This window comes from Punica granatum, chromosome 1, assembly GCF_007655135.1.
Source record: "Punica granatum isolate Tunisia-2019 chromosome 1, ASM765513v2, whole genome shotgun sequence".
Classification (NCBI taxonomy): Eukaryota; Viridiplantae; Streptophyta; class Magnoliopsida; order Myrtales; family Lythraceae; genus Punica; species Punica granatum.
Window position 1 is genome coordinate 48503477 of NC_045127.1, and position 20290 is coordinate 48523766.

Below are 20290 nucleotides of genomic sequence, written 5' to 3' on the forward strand. Positions count from 1 at the left end.
ACAAGAAGATAAAAGACCAAACGAAATCATTCCCATAAGAACCATTTCAATTACCAATTACAACTTGTCTGACTCTTCAACAAAGAAACGGGACAATTAAACAATGACAGGACTAAAAGAATATCATACTACAAAGAATCAAAAGAATCTTCAAACAACTTTGACCCCATTTTTGTATGACAAACGAAATCCTATCTCTTTCTGCTTACAAAAAGAATTAAAGAATAATAATAAATAGTCATGGCAGTCTTTTTCTTTAACTACAATGAAAGAATTTCCTTAACCTATATGATGTGTGCAAAGAATGTAACTGAATTCAACTTGGCTGAGAGAAGGACGAAGAGCTCCCCGCGTGATCGACCGGAGCCCATGCTGAAACCGTGTAGAGAGGCTGATCCCGCCAGCTCAGGGTGAGCGCTGCCCGGTCCCGACCTTGCGCTTGTTCCTCGACTTGAAAGTCCTCGTACTCGCCATACATCCTCAGGATCATCTGCCCCTGAAGTCTCTCCCTGTCTGTAATCCCGAAGCACCGGAACCCTCCCTGCTCCTCCATCAGCTTCCTCCAGGTCTCGAACACCTCATGCCTCTCAACCCTGTCACTCCCCTCGCAAGCGACTATGTTCCTGATCTCCCGAGCAAACATCTCCTCGATCTTGACCCTCTCCGGGCTTTCCATTGGAAGGCTGGAATCTACTGAGTCGAACACAGCTGCATAGTATCTGAGCGAGTTCACCACTCTTGCTTCCAGCGATCGGAAGTTACTCCTGGCTCCTTGCTCTGCCATCACGAGAACTGCTGGGTTCGTGCTCCGAACAAGTCCTAGAAAGTCCCGAAGTGCTCCTCCACTCGCATCGTAAAGTGTCTTATGCAGCTGGAATATGCAGTTGACAGCGACGCATTCGCCTTCCTTCACGTGGAGCATCCAGAGCCTCACGTCTTCGAGTCGGTCCACGACCGGGTGAAACTCGAAGGGAAGGTTTAGTGCCTCAGCAAATGAAGAAAGCCTCTCTCCTGTCTCGATGAGCTCCTGCTTTGAGTCCCCAATCCCAGTGATCCTCACGTGGCTCGGGGGATTAGCCCGAGAAGCCAAGCTCTGGAACAGCCCAGGCCACTGGAGGCCTTGCTTGATGTCGAAATCGATGATGTGGACCCTGTCCTTCCCCTCGAATGCCCTCAGGAGGATCTCATTGGACGTGAAGTGGACAAACTTGGGGATCGGGCTAACCTGGTTCAGAAGCCTCAAGGCAGCCCCGGAGTTGTCATCATCCACCGCCCGATCGAGCTCCCGGGGCATCGTGATATGGAAAATATGGGGCCAGAGCCTCGTGACTCTCAAGGCAAAGGCTTCTGTGTAGTATGCTGCGAGCCGGCTAATGGTAGGTCCCCTCGGGGATGCGAGATCGCCAAGCTTGGCAATGAAGTGGTTGATCGCGGGGATGTTCTTCGACCCGATGGCTTCCACGCAGGCAGTAAGCAAGCTTACGAGCTCGAACTCGAACCCTCTGTACTCTCCTTGATTCTCCTCCTCCTCACGGGCTTCCTGGTACGGGTTTCTAGAAGAGCCGTTACCGACTTTGTGCTCGGAGGTGGCAGCCTCGTTCAACCTTAGCGTGAGGCTCTGGTGACTCTCCGACGAAGTGCTTGATCCCCCTGAAGCTTCCTTCCCCGGCATGGGCGAGGGCCGATGACTGGTTGTCTCCCCATCCTTCTCCCCAAGATCGGTGATCTCTGTCACAACGGAGTCCACCCAGGGGATGCTCGAAACCGGCAGGCGGGGCGAGACAACTTCACCGGGGATGAAACAGGCGCGATCCTCTCCTTCCCCTGAGCACGTGATGGAGAATGGGACCGTAGGGGCGGTAGTAAAGCTCGGCTGAAACCAGAAACTCCCACCACCTCCGCCGCCCAACTGGGCCATGCTCAGCGCGTCTCCTCCTCCGCAATCATCCTCCCCGAACTCATCCACCTTCTCACCGCTCCTCTTCCTCTTCGCCCTGATGACACGTGACTCGTCTTCCTCCTCAGCAAACCTCTTCAGATTCTTCTTCTTCCCTCCTCTCTCCCAGAGCTCCCCACCCTTCCTGGACTCCACAAAGGCACTTGTGGCGGTTCCTGCAGCAGCCGCCACCGCCACAGCAGGGGCGGCCGTGGTCAGTGGGGGCAGCCTGATGTGCTGCTTGAGAGAACAGCTCGCAGCCTTCTTCGCCTCGATCGGCTTCTCCACAGATATCGCGACCCCGACTGGCCTAATGGACTGCGACCGCGTAGAGGCCGCGTCCTTCCTGGAAAAGTTGCTACATGGCAAATCCAACCTCTGCGTGTTCATCGAAGTGGGCAGCTGAAAATGGCAGGCTGGGAACTGTGCGGGCGACTCGGTCCTCAATCTATGCCTCGGTGACAGCAGGGTGGAACTCGAACACCCCGCCAACATCCTCTACTCCCTTCCTCGAAATAATTTTCTTAGTTTCTGCTAAGCCTATCTTCAATTCACCCACTTCCTATGTTATGCAATCTTATCTCCTCTACTATCTCTCTCTCTCTCTCTCGACAAAACAAAATCCTTCAATGAAAAAAACACAAAGTATTGCAATGTATTTGCTGTTCCTTTGTTGTCTAATCGATATGTATGTGTGTATCTAAGAGAGACAGCCTATGTGAGTGAGTGTGTGTGAATTTTCGAAACAGAGCAGAAGAGGAATCCGATGAGTGATAGAGGAGAAAAGAGAAACCTTTGTGTGTGTAAATGTGTGATCTTTGCCTATATGATCCAAATTCAAGAATATGCCCAGATAAAAGAAAAACTAAATACACCAAAGAATCAAAGAATTTCAAAGACGATAACAACGACGACGAAACCTACTGGAAAATTATCATCGGATTCCGTGAATTTCAAGAAGAGGGGCTCATCGGGAAGGTCTGTGAATCCCCTTCGCAGTGGAGCTCCCGCCACAAAACGAAATCCCCGAAGCTCGAATCTTCAAGAAATCGGAGACCCGCATCGGCTTTCGAGATCAAGAGCGTTTCCATTCTACCTGAGAGCCCCAAGGCAAATCAAAATGCAGAGAAATCTTCCCCCTAATCACTCATGAGACTCAACTCTTAGTACCCAAAAGAACCATAAGACAAGCAAGCTCAGTGTTTTATATAGTGGGCATAGTTTCCTTTCCTCCCTAAGTTTTACTTCTCGGACTGATCGATCATTGCCCTTTTCTGGGGTTTGGTTCTGCTCTGTAGGTTAGATGAGGTTGATTTTTTTTTCCTTTTTTTTTTTTGGGGCAAGAAGAGGTGAGGTTGATTTTACCAAAGCAATTGGAGAAAAAAGGGCGGGCGACGGGGGTACGGGGGCCGTTGGATTGCGATCGGACGGTTGCGGGGGGGGAGTCCAAGTGACCGTTGGGGGCGGTCGGGGGGGAATATGACCGTTGGGAGGGAAGGGGAGTTGGTGTACGGACTGCGGTGATTGGCTGCTACGGTCGCCCACGCAAAGGCACGTCTGTCGCACGTGCCTGTCGCCTGCCCTCCCACCAGTAAATGTCACTCGACCGTTTGAGTCTCAGCAGAACGCTGACAAGTGTCCAAGTCCCCCCCCTCCTTTTTTTTCTCCCCTTTAAAACTAAAAAATTACTATCCGGTAGCCACAGTAATAATTTGGCTACTTAGTCGTTAGACCCAATACAAAATATAAATAAACCAAAAGAGAAAAATCAATAAAATTGTGGTAAATACTACAGGAAATTCTACTATTCATGTCGGGAATACGGCTTATGAGAGTCTAACTAGCAGCTGGATCAATAGTGGATCCATAGTTGGGATGGACCTTGCATTGACAATATGGTAAGATAGTTTCATGAACCGTTCGTGACATAAATAGCAGAAATTTCAGCAACCGATGCTATTGCATAGATTGAAACATTGAGTACGAGAGACAATAGTCTAACTTACAATTCTTTTTTGCAATGTTTTCAGAAGGAATAATAGAATTCGTTCTCATTCCAGGGACAATTAGAAATTGATAGTAGTATGCATACTGCAACGAGCTTCTTCTTCTTCTTCTTCTTTTCCCCTTTAAAAGGAAGATACTTCTCAATTTTTTAACTGCATTTTGGATTATGGTAATGATCAACATTCAACTTAATAATTAGAACTGTTAGACAATAATACTCTCATAAATCAAACTTTGGTCGATCTATTCATACTCCATACGAGTCTAGTGCTGAAATACGTTGTTCGAGGTCCAAAGCCGAAGACGACATACTGGAATGAGAAGAGTATGCATCGGGTGAAGGCCAGGTGAGGTGAAAATGGACAGCAATGGATGGATTATTATTGTAATTTTTGTAATATATATATATATATATATATATGAAACTTAGTTGTTTTCGGAGTACGAAGAGAGAGTACAATTCAAATTTCATATTTTCGCGACTGTGATTCGTTTTTATTTTTTATTACATTTTTAATAAATTCAATTTACTTATAATATATTATATTTGACTTTTGATGAATAAATAAATAAAAATAATAAGTGCATTTACAATGTAATAAATGGATTATTATTGTAATTTTTGCATGTACGTGGGGCTTCCTTTTGGATCCATCCATCACTATCATTTTCTTTTCATAATACTTTTCAGGCCCAAATTGTACTTGAATCAAGATTGTTCAGTTTTGGGTCCGACGATGTCCCGATACTTCCATGAACAAAATTTATTATGTTCCTCGATTTAGCAGTTTCGATTGTTTGCATGCCCTTTGATATATATATATATATATATATATACACGCGCAACAAACAAAAATGATTTTAGAAAATGGATGAAAAATAGTTTGTCCTAGAAAAATAGTGTCCTAATTCAATTTTAAAAGTGAAAGGTGCGACCTTTAGACAAAGAAAAATATCTAGAAGTTGAGCATCTTTTTTTTTTTAAATGGCCAATAGAAGTTGAGTTATTAATAATGTATAAAATATAGTAAATAATGACAAGGAAATTTTGATTAGCAATCCATTTTTTTTTTCTCTTCGGTGACTAATTAGCAATCCAAATTGTTTAGTATTAAAAAGATACGCATATTGATCATTCTGTTGGATCCTGAAATATATATTAAACTAAGTTGATAATTGAAAGAAACTAACACATTAACAATTTACAATTAATGAAATCAAAGGAAAAAAAATCATGTGCATCACACGAGTAATAAGCTAACAATATATCTATCATTTGCCTAATTATTATGGCGTTAGCATATCCGAAAGTGCATTAAAAACCTAATATAACTTGATCAATTAACATATAGCATTTAACTGAAAGAAAGGGGTTGGTGCATTTTTGTCTCCTAGCGTAATGCCTTATATCTGAAGGTCCTGCTAGCATTTGCTTGGCACCCTACAGGCCAGAAAATATACAAAAATTACTTAACACAATTTTGAAATTAATATACATATAACAATTATTGTCACAAAAAAACAAGTATTTATAATTCATACAAAATCACTATTTTATCATATTTTATGTGTGTATAGTGTGTGTATATATATTAGATATATATATCAAGAGAATTAGGCTGCAAAATCTAAAGAAATTCTCAAAGGAGAAAGTCCAAAATGCCACCGTGAAGTCTCAAGATGTTGTCAAAAATGCGACAAAGGGGATCTGAAACCGCTCGACTGGAATAATAAAGTAATCTATTAAATAATCAATCAATTAATAAATAAATTATATGTCTTTTCTTTGATCTCTTAATTAAAGAATTTTTATATAATTCTTTTGCAAGTAAATTGGAAAGGTTCCTGTATGCTTCAATCTCACTTATGACAGATGTCAGCAGTGACCTTAGCTTTCAGCTTAGCTAATAATTCCTAACACAATTTAACTTCACGAGCTACGAAAAGGGCACTTATTAAATTGACGACCGCTAATTCTTTAATAAGTAACATTAGATCTCATGGAGAGAGCATAGGTCAGGAAAATTCTTCAAAGCTTTTATATATATCTATGTCTCGTGTTAAGGCTTAGCGTGGAATTAATGCTGCTATTGACGAAGAAAAAAGTATTGGTGTAAATTGGCCGAAAAATAATGGCTATGATTTTGTCGAAAAACTAAAACAATTTTTAGAGATAATATAGTATAATTAAAAGTGATATTCATAGTCACTTACTTAAATTTGGAAAAAAATTATATTTGTAATTGCCAAATTAACGCGAAATCCCTATTCGAGACGTTTTTTAACCATATTGATCCAATTTTACTCATAAAATACTATTTAAAAAAGTTTCCCATTGCACATAATTATGTGATACGTACGTAATTGTGGCAACCATTACATATGATCTATCTTAGGGCAGACAGCAATTTGTTCTCGTGTTTTGGTTTTGGTTTTTCTTTTGGTAATCTTCTCATGTGTAATATGTAATTCATGTATTTTATTCTTTTCGCTGAATCTGAAATCTCTTAATTACCAGAGGAAAACGTATGTCATTATATAACACTCTCTTTGTATCCATTTTAAATACATTTTCCTTTCATAATTTCCCTTCTTCCGATAATTATGCATGTAGTAACGTTACTGTATTTAACTTTGTAATATCTGTATTTAGCTTCTTAAAGTCAATGCAATTATGGTATATATTATAATTTTAATTATTGAATTAGTATTGACAATTTGCTTATGGATTAATACAGCTTATCCTTATAGTAGCTAATTAAAACTAAATGCATGGGAAAACTCAATTACCGTGTGGGCTAAAACTTGCACGAACTTGTCATAGATTTTTCTCGGCTAAAAGCAGGGATTAAAAAGAAATATCTTTATAAATATATGAAAAATAAAATTTAAAACCAACAATTACTTGCACATGTACAACTACGCATACAACCAGAAAGTGGCAGAATAAGATTGGATTTGAGATAACATTAAAAAAAATATCTCTTTATTTGTGTTTAAAAAGATAGATGAACAAAAATAAATCGGTAAAAAGAATTTTTTTTTCTGTGAGATTTTCCTTTTCACGTATTAAACTATCGATTGTACACAGAATTTTGCAAGAACTTAGAGCTCCAGTACGAGAAAGACCAAATTCATATAATTTATATGATATGCTAAATCCATTACACATAATTGTTCCAAATTATTATTGAATTTGGACTATATGCTCTATATGCCATATTATATTAACTTGGACTATAAGCTCAATATGCCATATTATATTAAGTAAAACTGATTATAATTTTCCTTTCAATTATTTCATAATACCACACATATAAGTCATTTCTAATTTTGCCTCGAATGTAATCGATTTGCATTAGAGATGTTTATCTGAAGGAGATTAATTTAATAAATTATCTCAATTAGCAGCTCCACTCAAATGGGAACCCTCATCTCTATGTCAGGTGGATCCGCATTCTCCTGATAAATATGTTTCTTTCTTTTCTTCTTTTCTTTTTTGGATTACACTCCCTTACTCCGTTTCTAATGAAGAACTTAATAAACTCATGGTCCAGATAAGTCCATGTACGAGTGCACGTAAAATGCCCACTCAACAAGGATTACACCTACAACAAGAAGTGATTCAAATTTCACACATATCTTAATTATAAATTGCAAGGCACCATATTTATGTAAAGCTATGTCATAAATCATGAATAAGATCTCAATATTAATAAGGAGAATTGGTACATTCATTATGCGTTAAATGTGTTAATATAATTACTTAATCTATGAAAAATTATCACTTAAGTTTATTTTTGAAAAAATGCCTTATATTAAAATAGCTTATAACTTTTCTACCGCAACTAATATAAAATTACGATAGAAATTCACGTCTTAATATGTTTATCATAAATGCTATGTGTAGGCTCCTAAGTCTTATTATAATTTTTTTAACTTTAATTATATTTGTATACATTTAATAACGTTGATAATATTCTAATAAATAAATTATTACATATTATAGTTTTAATTTTTTTTCAATTTTCTAAAATATACATATTTATAGATATATTATAATGTAAATATTGATGAAACGAGATCCTACAAAAAATTATTTTGTTCGTCTATTATATATCTAATTTAAATAAAGAAATAAAAAATCTATTTTCATTTTTTTGTCAATATTTTGCATGAAATTGAAATATTTTCTTATGATATTCATCTAAAAATTTAAAATAAGATTACCAATTGCATGATAACCGGTTCAACCACTACAATATATTTGATTTCCAATTGGAAATGCAAATTTAAAAGATTAGTTACTTGTCAAAAAAATAGTTGTTATTTTCTTTTAATTATGTTCATACGTTAATATTAAGATATTAAATCATGCTTACAATTTTTAATTTACTATTAAAGTTATTAGAATACAACCACACCAAAAAGAAAATGTTTCAATTGAACATTTTTTTACTTTAAATATATTTTTAACACAAATTTGAAAGGAGTAAACATATCAAAAAAACCCATGCATAGCTCGAGCAAAGGCTAGTATATGCATATGTTGATTCTAGTGGTTAAAGAGTGATAATTAATTAGATTCTTGTATTGCTGAAATGTGATTATAGTTATACAGATACATAGATATATAGTACTTGTGATACGTCGTAATTACATTTTGACACAATAAACGTGCATGCCCTTTAGGAATTATTGTCCTTCTAACGGGTATCTGTTGGTTCATTGGCACATTTATTTAAGGGAAAAAAGAAAAAAAAAACACGGCCCCAATTAGCTTAAACCGATTTTGAGGAAAGTTCTCACCTTTAATAATTGCTTGGGAAGAAATATCACTATCATCTCGCTTCTTTGTCCTCTATCTTCAAGGCAGGCATTCGACGATCACTAATTTGTGATTAGGCATCAGCCATTGGCCAATCAAGCAACACATCAGTTGCATTGTTGTCATAGTTATTATCACCAATATATGTTTATGATTGATTATTGTTTATTAAGTCTCTCTCTGTCTATACATTTCATCCTTTAGATTTGAATACTTTTTTATTTTCATTTTTTTTCTAATTTCTTTGTAGTTTAGATTTTATACATTTGATTATTTTTCTGTTTGAGCCATTTTCTTTTTTCTTGATTCATTTTCGTCCAATACCTTTGATTACTTTTTTATTTTCATCCTTTTATTAGATTTTTTATTAGAGAACATTTTAATTTTCGTCCTTAACATTTTAAAGTTATTTTTATCATAAATATTTTATTTTATTATACTTCTACTCCTAAAATTCTCATAAAATGCCCACACGGCATTTTTAAATTTAAAAAAAATTATTATTTTAATTTTAAAAATAAAATAAAATATATTAAAATAATAAAACAGAAATAGTGAATCTACTCGAGAGAATGAGTAGGAATGAGCGTTTAGGTTGCAAGCAATCTCGGTAGGGGTAATGGTGGTTTGTGTTAAGAGAATCGGTACTCAAATTTGAGAGTAAAAAAATGAAAAAATACAAGAAAAATAAAGGCATTTGTGATTCGATAGCCACAAATCACACCTATGAGCTTGGTAGTGAAACGCTATGCAAGGACATGGTAAACCTTGATATAGGGAATGATGTTACAAGTGTAATCGTGGATGGAGGTATTGGCTTAAGTTGACTTCCCCTAGGGTGATAGTGCGACTTCGTCCTCTATCGGTTATTGCCACCTCTCTCCCTCTCAATTTTCCATCCTCCCTTGCATAATATATTCTAATAGATTTTGCTTTATTTTTTTATTTCAAATAATAAATTTTTTATAAATTTCAAAATATCGCGTGGCCATTTTTATGAGAATTTGAGGGGTAAAAGTATAAGGAAAAATCATTTAATATTAAGAAAAAATTGAACCAAAAAAAGAATTAGGATAAAAGAATAATTTTAAAAGGTTAAGGACCAAAGTTAAAATCTTTTCTAATAAAAAATTTGATAAAATGACGAAAAAAAATAATCAAAGGTATTGGATGAAAATGAACTAAAAAAATTAAATAAACTAAAACAGAAAAGTATTTAAAAGTATAGTATTTAAACGATAAAAAAATAAAAAAAAAATATTTAAAATAGAAAAGTATCCAAATCTAGGGATCAAAGGCATAATTTTTCTCATGTATTATATAGGTCAAAAAGGGGTCAAAATTTGGGTGGTAGGGTGGGGAGGGTGCAATGCAATGAAAGCTTTAAAGCTTTCTGTCGTCCACCATAAGAGCAACCACGGGGTTGTCGGCTTTTCCATCAGGAATCATTGCCACCTCCCCCCTTTTCAAGGGCAAAAGTTTGCCCACAAATGCATGCAAATATATGTCATTATTCCTATATATTCCCTAACCTTACTTAGCATGCTATAATTTCTATCCACGACTCATATAACTTTCCCTTTTTCTCCAATAATCGAGATTTTTCTAGTTACAAGGCATAATCTTGAATCCGATTAACAGATAGAAAAATGAGAAATCATTTAAGAGGTATGGATAGTCTCACTTTACTAATGAGAAGGAAATTTAAAGATTCTTAATTTTAGTTCAAGGGCGAGTGTTGCTTTAATAAACCGTTCTTTTCTTAACTAATTAATCAGTTAATAACATCATTACATATATATCAGGAACTTTGTTTAGCTATGTTGATGTGATCTAATTATGTGTATATGTGTAGTTTTTCTTTTTTCTTTTTTTCCATTTTCATTACAAAATGAGGTTTATGGACCTAGTACAAGAAAATAGAAAGTTATATATAAATGAGTCTAGGTAGTCTCACAGACGATAATCAAATCTAGAATCTCTTAAAGTCACAGATAGTCCTACTGATAAAAATCGAACTTAGAATCTCTTGATACCTAAGCAAGGAATATGATATTGTACTATAGCCTCTTTCATGTATAGTAATTAGATATATTGATTTGGAAATAATTTTAGTTGGTCATGCATGCTTGTTAGAAAGGAATAGAATGGAATGGAATAGGCGCAATAGAAAGATATATAATGTATTAAAAAAGAAAACATAATTTTTCTTATTGACATTGAATCTGTGAAAAAGGTATAATTAAAATATTAGATCTCTCTATCCTTTCTTATACTTGCAAGCATAAATATATTATTCTAAATATTAGAAAATGCACTCTCAACTTCTTAGTATTTTTCACTTGAAATGTTCGACAGACAATTACTCATGTTTCTTGGGAGTCCTTCAAGTTAAAAGAAAAAATATCATCTCAAGTAATGGTCATTTAAACTCTCAAAAAGCAATAACATAGAGTAATAAAAAATGAAGTGGAATGATGAAAACTTCATTTTATTCCATCTATATCCATCCATATATATTAGTAAAATTGACTATAACAATAAATGTTTTCTCATGAATGAAACAAATTATTTAAATAATTTATCTAAAAGATTAAGAGAGATAATTTAAAATAATTCTTATATCTCATATCATTTCCTATATCATATATTATTATAATATATGAACTTGTTGTAATATTAAAAATAAAATAAAATATTTTAAATAAGAATGTAATAAAACGTCACATTTAAAAAGTGAGTAATCAAATCTATACAATAATTGAGACCCTTAGCTGAAAATATTTGTTAAACCATCCAAAATTAGTCTCATTTTAAGAATTAATTATCGTATGAAACTTAAAGTTAACACTGAAAAAATTTTATTGTGTCAAGAAGTACATATATCTTCCGAAGATCATACTAATTGTTAAGAAATTATATATATGCATATACTAAAATAAATGTTACAAAGAAATTAATCGATTATATTAGACCTTATAAAAATATTATGATATAATAAAAGAAAAATTTATGACATAGCACTATGAATTTAAGCTCATAAAAAATAAAAAAAAATTAAGAATAAGGATCTTCTAAATACTGTTTTATAAAAGAACAAAACAAATTTTTATCCTAATTATAAAACATAATATATTCGACAAATCTATATTAAAAATTAACATAAAAATGTGACACATATTAATTGAAATAATTAGTTTTAAATTATTACTATAACAATTAATTACTCCAATTTATAACAAAATTACTGAAGATTATTATTTGAAATTCAAAATTAATAATAATAAAATATTATTTTTAATAAGAAAATGGGGGTTTCAAATGTAAATAATTACAATAATAATGAATTACAAACATATGAAAATAATAATGTGCAACCCACGAAACAGAAAGATCTAGTTTCATTCTATTCCTTTCGCCCCAAACACAACCTAAGAGCATTAATGTTTGTCACATTGCATTGTGTGATAGCCCATCTAGATTCCGATTTTTATATATTATAATTGGAATTTTGAAGATCTTTTTTTTCTTTTTTTTGGTGAATTGGGATATTTTTTTTTTGAGTAATCTATATACAATATAAAAGCTGAAGCGACACTTCAAAAGGTGCGACATATGACGAACGTGCTTTCTTATCGAGTGACTTTTTGAGTCGCCAGGCCACCAATAGAAATGAGATACCTAGCAAAAAATTAGTTGTCATATCAAATGTAAAAGTCTAAAAGTCTACCACTTGAATGTCCCTTAAATGGTTCATTTGTGCCAGTTTAGTTGATATTTAAAATTTGAAAAGTTATGTAGAGATATAAAAAGAGCATCAAATTTACCCAATTTTATTCATTTTGTCTTTCTTTGTAGAGTTCGGGGCGAGAAAAAGATGAAGAAGAGGAGGCCATTTTTTAGCAGCATATATGGAAGCACATGTAATTGGTAACATACCACCTTTATTGTTATTGCACCGATGGTTAGAGGTGAAATTATGTGATAATTACGATAGTGTAGCTGGTAATAGTAGATATAGTAATGTTAATGATTGAAAACATTATTATTTTAAAGCCCTTAGATCTTAATTATCACAATTCAATAGCATCTATAACTAGTTCTTTTTCTAATTTCCATCAATGTAAAGGTGAGTTAGTATACACGTCAAATAATGGATTCTTTATCCATCAGAAGTCATATATAATTTTTACATAATAATTGGTTTATTAGAGGGGCAAGTCTAAAAAAATTTCTTCGCTTCTCCGCAAGTTGCCGTTTGAATTTATACAATGGAAAGATGAGTATAGTATAGCCAAATAAACTTTTTACTAAGCCGGTCTCCACTTTGCAAGCATCGCGGCTTCAGCCCATGATTTTTCAAATAGACAGAATTCTCTTAATTTTATGTATACATATATATTATTTTCTCTTGAGTTTTTGCTATTTTATTTTATTTCATTTGCGGTTAAAATAGACAGAATTCTCTTAATTTTATCTATACACACACACATATACATATATATATATATTAATTTTGAGTTTTTGCTTTCTAATTACTTGAATCAGTGGTCGTGTTTAACTAAATAATTAGTGGTTTGAGTGGTCTGCGTGAGTATTAATTTATTACCCTAAAAGGTTCTTGCTAACATACAATCGGGACATGTAGGACCCTGTAAGATATATAGTTTTCCCTTTCGCGGACACTAGAATTTTTGCACTCCAAGTTAAATCATACTTTCAGGGCCTAGAGAAAAGGAACTTATTGGCTCAAAATAGCTAGGAGACCGCTATAATGTGTCGGGACGATTTTAGTCATGGAGATATGGTTAATGACTAGTGTTTTATGAGGAAGTAGTTCGGGTTTATTCGAGTCCTTAGGCACGATATAATACCATAACTATTACTTTATATGTGTCCATAATTACCAATTAAGAATCAGCACGCACCCAATACGTTAGCAAATCCCTCTTATAATTCGTGAAAATACGCAGGAGGTTTTTGCAGGGACCAAAATTGGGATCAATTGGTGAATATATCCAGAACATGAAGTGACGGAAGATGAGGAATTTATCATGATTTCATGAATCTCATGCATCTGTTCCATCACATGTTAGATTACAAGACGATGACAAAATATCTAAATGGATATGAACACATGAGTAATTGTTGCTTGCCACACTAGATCCACATGATCCATCGCTTATCTTAGTTGAAAATTTGCTAGTTCAATTCGATCGCGGTGCCGTCTTAGGTACGGTATTGCATCTTTCTAAGAATTTGATTGATCAGATAATTCTAAGATTGTGGCAGCTCAATCTTTAAAACAACATAGCTAAAAAGATATCTCTAATTGGCCAAACTGTCTTGTAGTATCGCATATACAACTTCTATATTTTTCAATTTTTTCGATTATAAGAAAAGTTCTAACGCAGTTAATCCAATGAGAACTCATGGACATTAAGTGCAGATCTTCTTGGTTCTGAGTTAAGTACCGCTGCTCTGAAGTTAGTGACAATTTTCTTTTTCAAAATTATTATGAAGCCCGAAGACACTTTCTTTTGTAAAATGTCCATATCTTACATATTTCAAAATTATGAGAGCCATTAGATAAATAAAGATTGTAAATTTCATAAAGAACTATCAAGTAAATTATTCACGATTTCACTACCCAAAAAAAAATTACCCAAAAAAAAAACTACTCACGACTTCCTAATTTATCTCCCGTAATTGCTCTCCACTTTACTTCTCCTTCTCTCTCTATTCTCTCTTCAACATAATTTTTTTTTTAAAAAAATAAATTTATATACCTTACCGAAAAGAATAAATTTATATGAATCACATGAACAGCGAATGACACTACGCATAGCTCTTTCTAATCATAAGACCCGTGCTAGAGATTGTGGGCCCTGACTCCAAATTAATCCTCCAAGAATAATTTAATTTGCAAATTGCAGTAATCATCATATAGTTGTAAGTTAGAATCGGCTGGACACTAAAATATCGGGCACAATAAATCTAATACGTATATCAAGATTGTTATTGGATTTACTGGGATTAATAAATACATCAGGATCTTCCCATATCCCATATATATCAGATTCAGTAGGAAAACTATTAATTTTCTAAAACAATGTGCTAAAATCCTAATATTCCCTACTTATATTTAATATATCATCGGATGTTGACAAAATTATACCTCAAACCAATGATGAGCGGTTAAGGTGATTTAGCAAAACTTCATGTCAATGCAGGATTTTGAGTGATTATATAACGTTCAATCTGGTGGACCTTCGAAGAGCTACTAAAGATCTTCTTACCGTTCCATCGATTTACCATGCATGCTATGTATATTTTGTGTTTTTATATGCACAACCATCAAACGCCAATAGTGCCCCCATTCGTTACTCCATATTACTTTTCGCTAAACATAAACTCGATCGCGACTTAATATATTCTTTCCTAATCAGTAGTACTGATAGGCTAAACTGATTCAATATTTGCAAATAACCATTCATCACCAACACCCTCTTTTTTAAAGCCCTAAGACACCCTGCTTGCAAGTTGCAAACACATTATGAGAGAGAGCTAGCCCCCGCACAACACTTAAAACAGCTTGCTGGATAAAACCAGGTCCTTGACAATGACTGGGGAATTAGTTTATTAGCAATGTCTTCGTCGGAGATTTCTAGAATAAAATTTTAGACGGTTTTATTTACCTTACAGTGATGCGATGAGAATGAATCAATAATTAAACTGCTATCATTAAGAATGATTATATTAATTATTTGAGTTGTTAACGTTTATTATCCAGTTTATTGTAATTTAATTAGTGTTTTTTCATGAAATAGAATAACTGAAACTTTTCTCCTATTAAAGAGACAAGGAGACTCACGTTAACTCTAGTCCAAATCAAAAGTATACTCTCTCTCTCTCTCTCTCTCTCTCTCTCTCTCTCTCTCATGGTCTGTTTATCTGAAGAAATGTCCGGTGTTGTGAAGACAAAGATGGCCAATTATCTGATAACTTCAAACATCGAACCCTAATTACCAGCAATGGTGGGTCATCCCCACAAACAAGCACAGTGGCCTATAACTACGTGTACTTATAATTAACCCCTACATACAAAAGCGTTTATCCTTTTTTGGCCCTTTTTTTCATGCAGTGGTCAATTGCGAAATTGGGGCTCGAAGTAGTAAAACTCCCGTGGCTCTATGCATGCTTCTTATTTCTTAAACCACACGAAGTTCTAACTCTTAGGAACATGAGCACACAGGAGAATTTAGAAACCCTAACACATGCTCTCACATCCACATATAACATATATATATATATATATATGCATCATTCTATTACATATGAAAAGGAAAGTTACATTTTATAATCACCCAATCAAATTTTGATAAAATTTACCCTTTTCTTGGATTAAGGAAAACAAAGGAAAAGGATGGGAAGGGTTTTATACAACTTTCTCTCCCCTTCCATTCATTTCCATCGTATCCGTACAACTCTTCTTGCGTGCACTTCATTCCATTTTCCTTCCTTTCCATCTTATATCTCCATTTCCCGTATTTCCTCATTTCCCTAGTTTTCTATACAACTTTCCCTCTCCTCCCCTCCAATTTCCTCATTTTCCTTAAGAATTAAGACCATAATCTCGCACTCAACCGCGCCCATTATCCCAACTTCTCCAGTACCCATTATCTCAACTGCCCTGTACTTCTTTTCTTCTTCTTAATAAATAAGGAAGGAGTGAAAATAATTGTATTGGTTCCATTCGAAAAGTCAAATTACAATATGAGGAAGAAGTCTTGGTGCAGTGGCACAAGACGCTGTTGGAACCAAGAAGTCCTGGGTTCGATCCTCATCAGTGAGACTTATGAGTCCCTTTATTTAGCTTTATCTTATTTCCTTGTATTAGGCGCATGTGCCTCCCTTATTACTGAAAAAAATTAAAGCATCAATTTCCAGCAAGGTTAGAAAGCAATCTCGCATGTGCAAAGAGCGTGTGGGAGGACTAATATTAATTAAGAAAATAGAAGCATTAATGTATATATCTTCTTAAAATTGGGGATGAAGTTGAGAGATATGGGTGATGATGAGGAGGGATACAGCTAATAATGGGGTATATCTAGGAGAAGATCTAAATCTGGAATAAGAAAACAGAACATGGGAGACACATTCTCTCAATTTCTTGGGGGCATTTGAGTCACTAACACTAACATATATTCGTCACCATAGATATATCGGGGATTTTATTATATTAAGTAAAACCTATATATAGATACTCTCAAAAATCCTCATAAGCCAAAGTTGGCGATAGTGAAATCCCACTGGATATTGTTACTAATATATAGATACATATATGTGAGCATGTGTGAACACAAAGATTATTATTGGATTCACTTCGTTAAGCTATAGTGATTCACAAAGATTATTATTGTCTTTCTGTGTTTGTTTTCTTAAATCTATGGAATGACCCGCTTGTGCCTCTGCCCTTATAGAAGATTAATGAACCCACCAACGAAAAAAAAGAAAAAAAGAAATGAAAGAGACAGAACTGAGAGAGGAAGCATCGTTGGAGCTTCAAAGAAAACTAACATGATTTGCTTGGAGTTTTATACAAAGGGGGAGGGAGGGCCGTTGACAAAAAGGGGATAATATGAAGTAATGGTCTCTCGTGGACAGAATTATTCTTAAAAAGAGTTCAAATCAATAAACAACTCTATGTCCAACTACTTGTACAGCTTTTTGAGCGACCAACCTCACATAAATATATTTTAAAAAAACAAAGTTAAATATTATTATTACAATTATATTCACGAATACTGAAACAGTTGATAAATTACACTTCATGTGGGTGGATTTTACCTGCAGTGCAAATAGTCATAACATCACTAGAAGCATGTCGTGAATGGGATCAAAACAACATTCAAGCGTTGAGATGAGTCTCAACTACAGACAGGCAATGCCTCGTGATAAATCACCGAGAAAAAAATATTATTATGATTGTCAATACATTATTAAGATTATCTCTATCAAGAGTTTCGAGTTTCTGTTCCCAAAACTCCGCTATATAAGAAGATCTCCTCCATGTTAGCTCAGATACTATCAAGCCAGCACATTTCTTCCACCTTCCTCCAACATTTCCCTTTCTTTCCTCTTTTTTGGTGAATTCCTAACTGACCCTTTTTCCATTTCTGACACAGAACAGAAAGACAGAGAGAGAGAGAGAGAGAGAGAGAGAGAGAGAGAGAGAGAGTGATCATTGAATATATTTATACCCAAACTGAAACTGAAATGTGGACTCTGTGCATTGTAACCTTAGTTGTTGTTGTAAGCTTCCTCCATTGGGTCTACTACTGGAGGAATCCGAGATGCAATGGGAAGCTTCCCCCGGGCTCGATGGGCTTCCCTATCCTCGGCGAGACCCTTCAGTTCTTCGCCACAAACACGACCCACGACGTGTCGCCCTTCGTCAAGGACCGAGTGAAGAGGTAGCAACACACATATGTATCCTCTTGTGTTATTTAGTATGTGTTTGTGCTCATGATCTTATGGCTCTCTCTCTCTCTTGTGCTTTTAGATACGGTCCGATATTCAGGACGAGCCTGGTGGGCCGGCCGGTGGTTGTTTCGGCGGACCCAGACCTCAACTACTTTGTGTTCCAACAAGAGGGCCACCTGTTCCAGAGCTGGTACCCCGACACCTTCACAGAGATCTTCGGGCGACAGAATGTTGGCTCGTTGCACGGGTTCATGTACAAGTACCTCAAGCACATGGTGATGAATCTCTTCGGGCCTACAAGCCTACAGAAGATGCTGCCTGAGGTGGAGAAGACTGCGTTTAAAAGATTGAAGCAATGGTCATGTCGGGACATGATTGAAGTGAAGGATGAAACCGCAAGTGTAATTATCTGATACGGGACCAGTCCTTCTTGTATTAATAATTGCTTGATGAATCATGGGAACACTGACAGACTCTTACCATTTTGTAGATGATATTCCATCTGACAGCTCGGAAGCTGATAAGTTACGATTCTGTAAAGTCTCCGGAGAATCTACGGGCGAACTTTGTTGCGTTCATACAAGGATTGATCTCCTTCCCACTGGACATCCCAGGAACGGCCTACCACAAATGCTTACTGGTAAGTAAAAATAATTCAGAGTACACAATCTATGTTCTGAGAATACATACTACGCAAATTTCATCCAATTTTATAGTTTTGACTCTGTATTACATTGGCAGGGAAGAAAAAACGCAATGAAGATGCTGAAGAAGTTGCTGCAAGAGCGGAGGATGAATCCTAGAAAGCAGCAGAGCGACTTCTACGATTATGTTCTCGAAGAACTTAAGAAAGAAGGGACGATTCTCACTGAGCCGATTGCTCTTGACTTGATGTTTGTGTTGCTATTTGCCAGCTATGAGACGACTTCTCTTGCTCTTACTCTGGCAATGAAGTTTCTCTCGGACCATCCCTTAGAGCTCCAGCGCTTGACGGTTCGCTAAAATCCATAATCTTGACATCACTATCTATGTTTAAATTCTCGGCGGAACATAATGTTAAATTATTGCAGGAAGAGCATGAGGCCATACTAAGACAAAGGAAAGAAGCTGATTCCGGACTTACATGGAAAGAATATAAATCGATGACATATACATTTCAGGTGAGTCTTCCTGAGCCGTGCATTCTTCTATGTGGTAGCTCTGTTTCTAACTGACAAATTACTCTTGCAGTTTATAAACGAAACAGTTAGACTCGCAAACATAGTACCAGGAATTTTCAGAAAAGCTCTAAGGGATATCCGATTCAAAGGTATGTCGTAGAAGCATCACATTCAGGTCCTATACTGCACTGCAGTACAAGGAAGTAATTCGAGTTTTTTTGAAATTCGATGATGGTGCTGTTTCTGCAGGATATACTATTCCTGAAGGTTGGGGAGTTATGGTGTGTCCACCCGCTGTGCACTTAAATCCATCAACATACCATAATCCGCTCTCATTCAATCCATCGAGATGGGAGGTAGGTGCACACCAAGCTTCGCAGTTTCCGGCTTTCTCATTCTCCATTGTAGCAATAGTCACATGTAAGTGTGTAAAATATTGTATGCAGGGAATTGAGGTCAATGGGGCATCTAAAAAGTTCATGGCTTTTGGTGGAGGCATGAGATTCTGCGTGGGGACCGACTTCACGAAGGTGCAGATGGCAGTTTTTCTCCATTGCCTCGTGACGAAGTACAGGTAATACAACCAGACTTGGTGACTTCATGAGTTATTAAAGAGAGACAGATAGAAACGGAACAGACTAACCTTTATGATGAACTTGTCAGTTGGGAAGTCATTCGAGGAGGCAACACTGTAAGGACGCCGGGTTTACAGTTTCCTGACGGTTTTCACATTCGGATGAGAGATAAAAATGTGAGAAAAGGAGGCAACATGTCTCACTAACGAAACTGAACTTTGGAGAAGCAAGTACTTTGTACATGGAGTTACTTAGAACAATTTTGGACCCGATTGGAATGTAGAGTGATTTTCTGTTG

The 20290-nt window shown here is 35.6% G+C and overlaps 2 protein-coding genes across 2 annotated transcripts; one reads left to right on the forward strand and one right to left on the reverse strand.

Moving 5' to 3' along the window:
* Positions 1–11: 11 nt before the first annotated feature.
* Positions 12–3268, reverse strand: LOC116214098 (scarecrow-like protein 28). The gene has a single exon (XM_031549390.1). It carries the CDS (start codon positions 2429–2431, stop codon positions 317–319), a length of 2115 nt encoding a protein of 704 aa, XP_031405250.1. The 5' UTR covers positions 2432–3268; the 3' UTR covers positions 12–316.
* A 14460-nt stretch (positions 3269–17728) lies between these two features.
* On the forward strand, positions 17729–20283 carry LOC116198349 (cytochrome P450 87A3). The gene is made up of 9 exons (XM_031528597.1): positions 17729–18247; positions 18337–18658; positions 18748–18897; positions 18999–19250; positions 19328–19417; positions 19488–19566; positions 19667–19773; positions 19864–19991; positions 20081–20283. The coding sequence occupies exons 1-9, from the start codon at positions 18051–18053 to the stop codon at positions 20196–20198; spliced, it is 1443 nt and encodes a 480-aa protein (XP_031384457.1). The 5' UTR covers positions 17729–18050; the 3' UTR covers positions 20199–20283.
* The last annotated feature ends 7 nt before the right edge of the window (positions 20284–20290 follow it).

What these genes read in the sequence shown, in the direction of transcription:
- LOC116214098 (XM_031549390.1), bottom strand. Translation starts at nt 2,431, where the DNA reads ATGTTGGCGGGGTGTTCGAGTTCCACCCTGCTGTCACCGAGGCATAGA.
- LOC116198349 (XM_031528597.1), top strand. Translation starts at nt 18,051, where the DNA reads ATGTGGACTCTGTGCATTGTAACCTTAGTTGTTGTTGTAAGCTTCCTC. An exon ending in CCTACCACAAATGCTTACTG is followed by an intron (nt 18,898 to 18,998) that starts GTAAGTAAAAAT and finishes TTACATTGGCAG; the next exon opens with GGAAGAAAAAACGCAATGAA. An exon ending in TGCCTCGTGACGAAGTACAG is followed by an intron (nt 19,992 to 20,080) that starts GTAATACAACCA and finishes TGAACTTGTCAG; the next exon opens with TTGGGAAGTCATTCGAGGAG.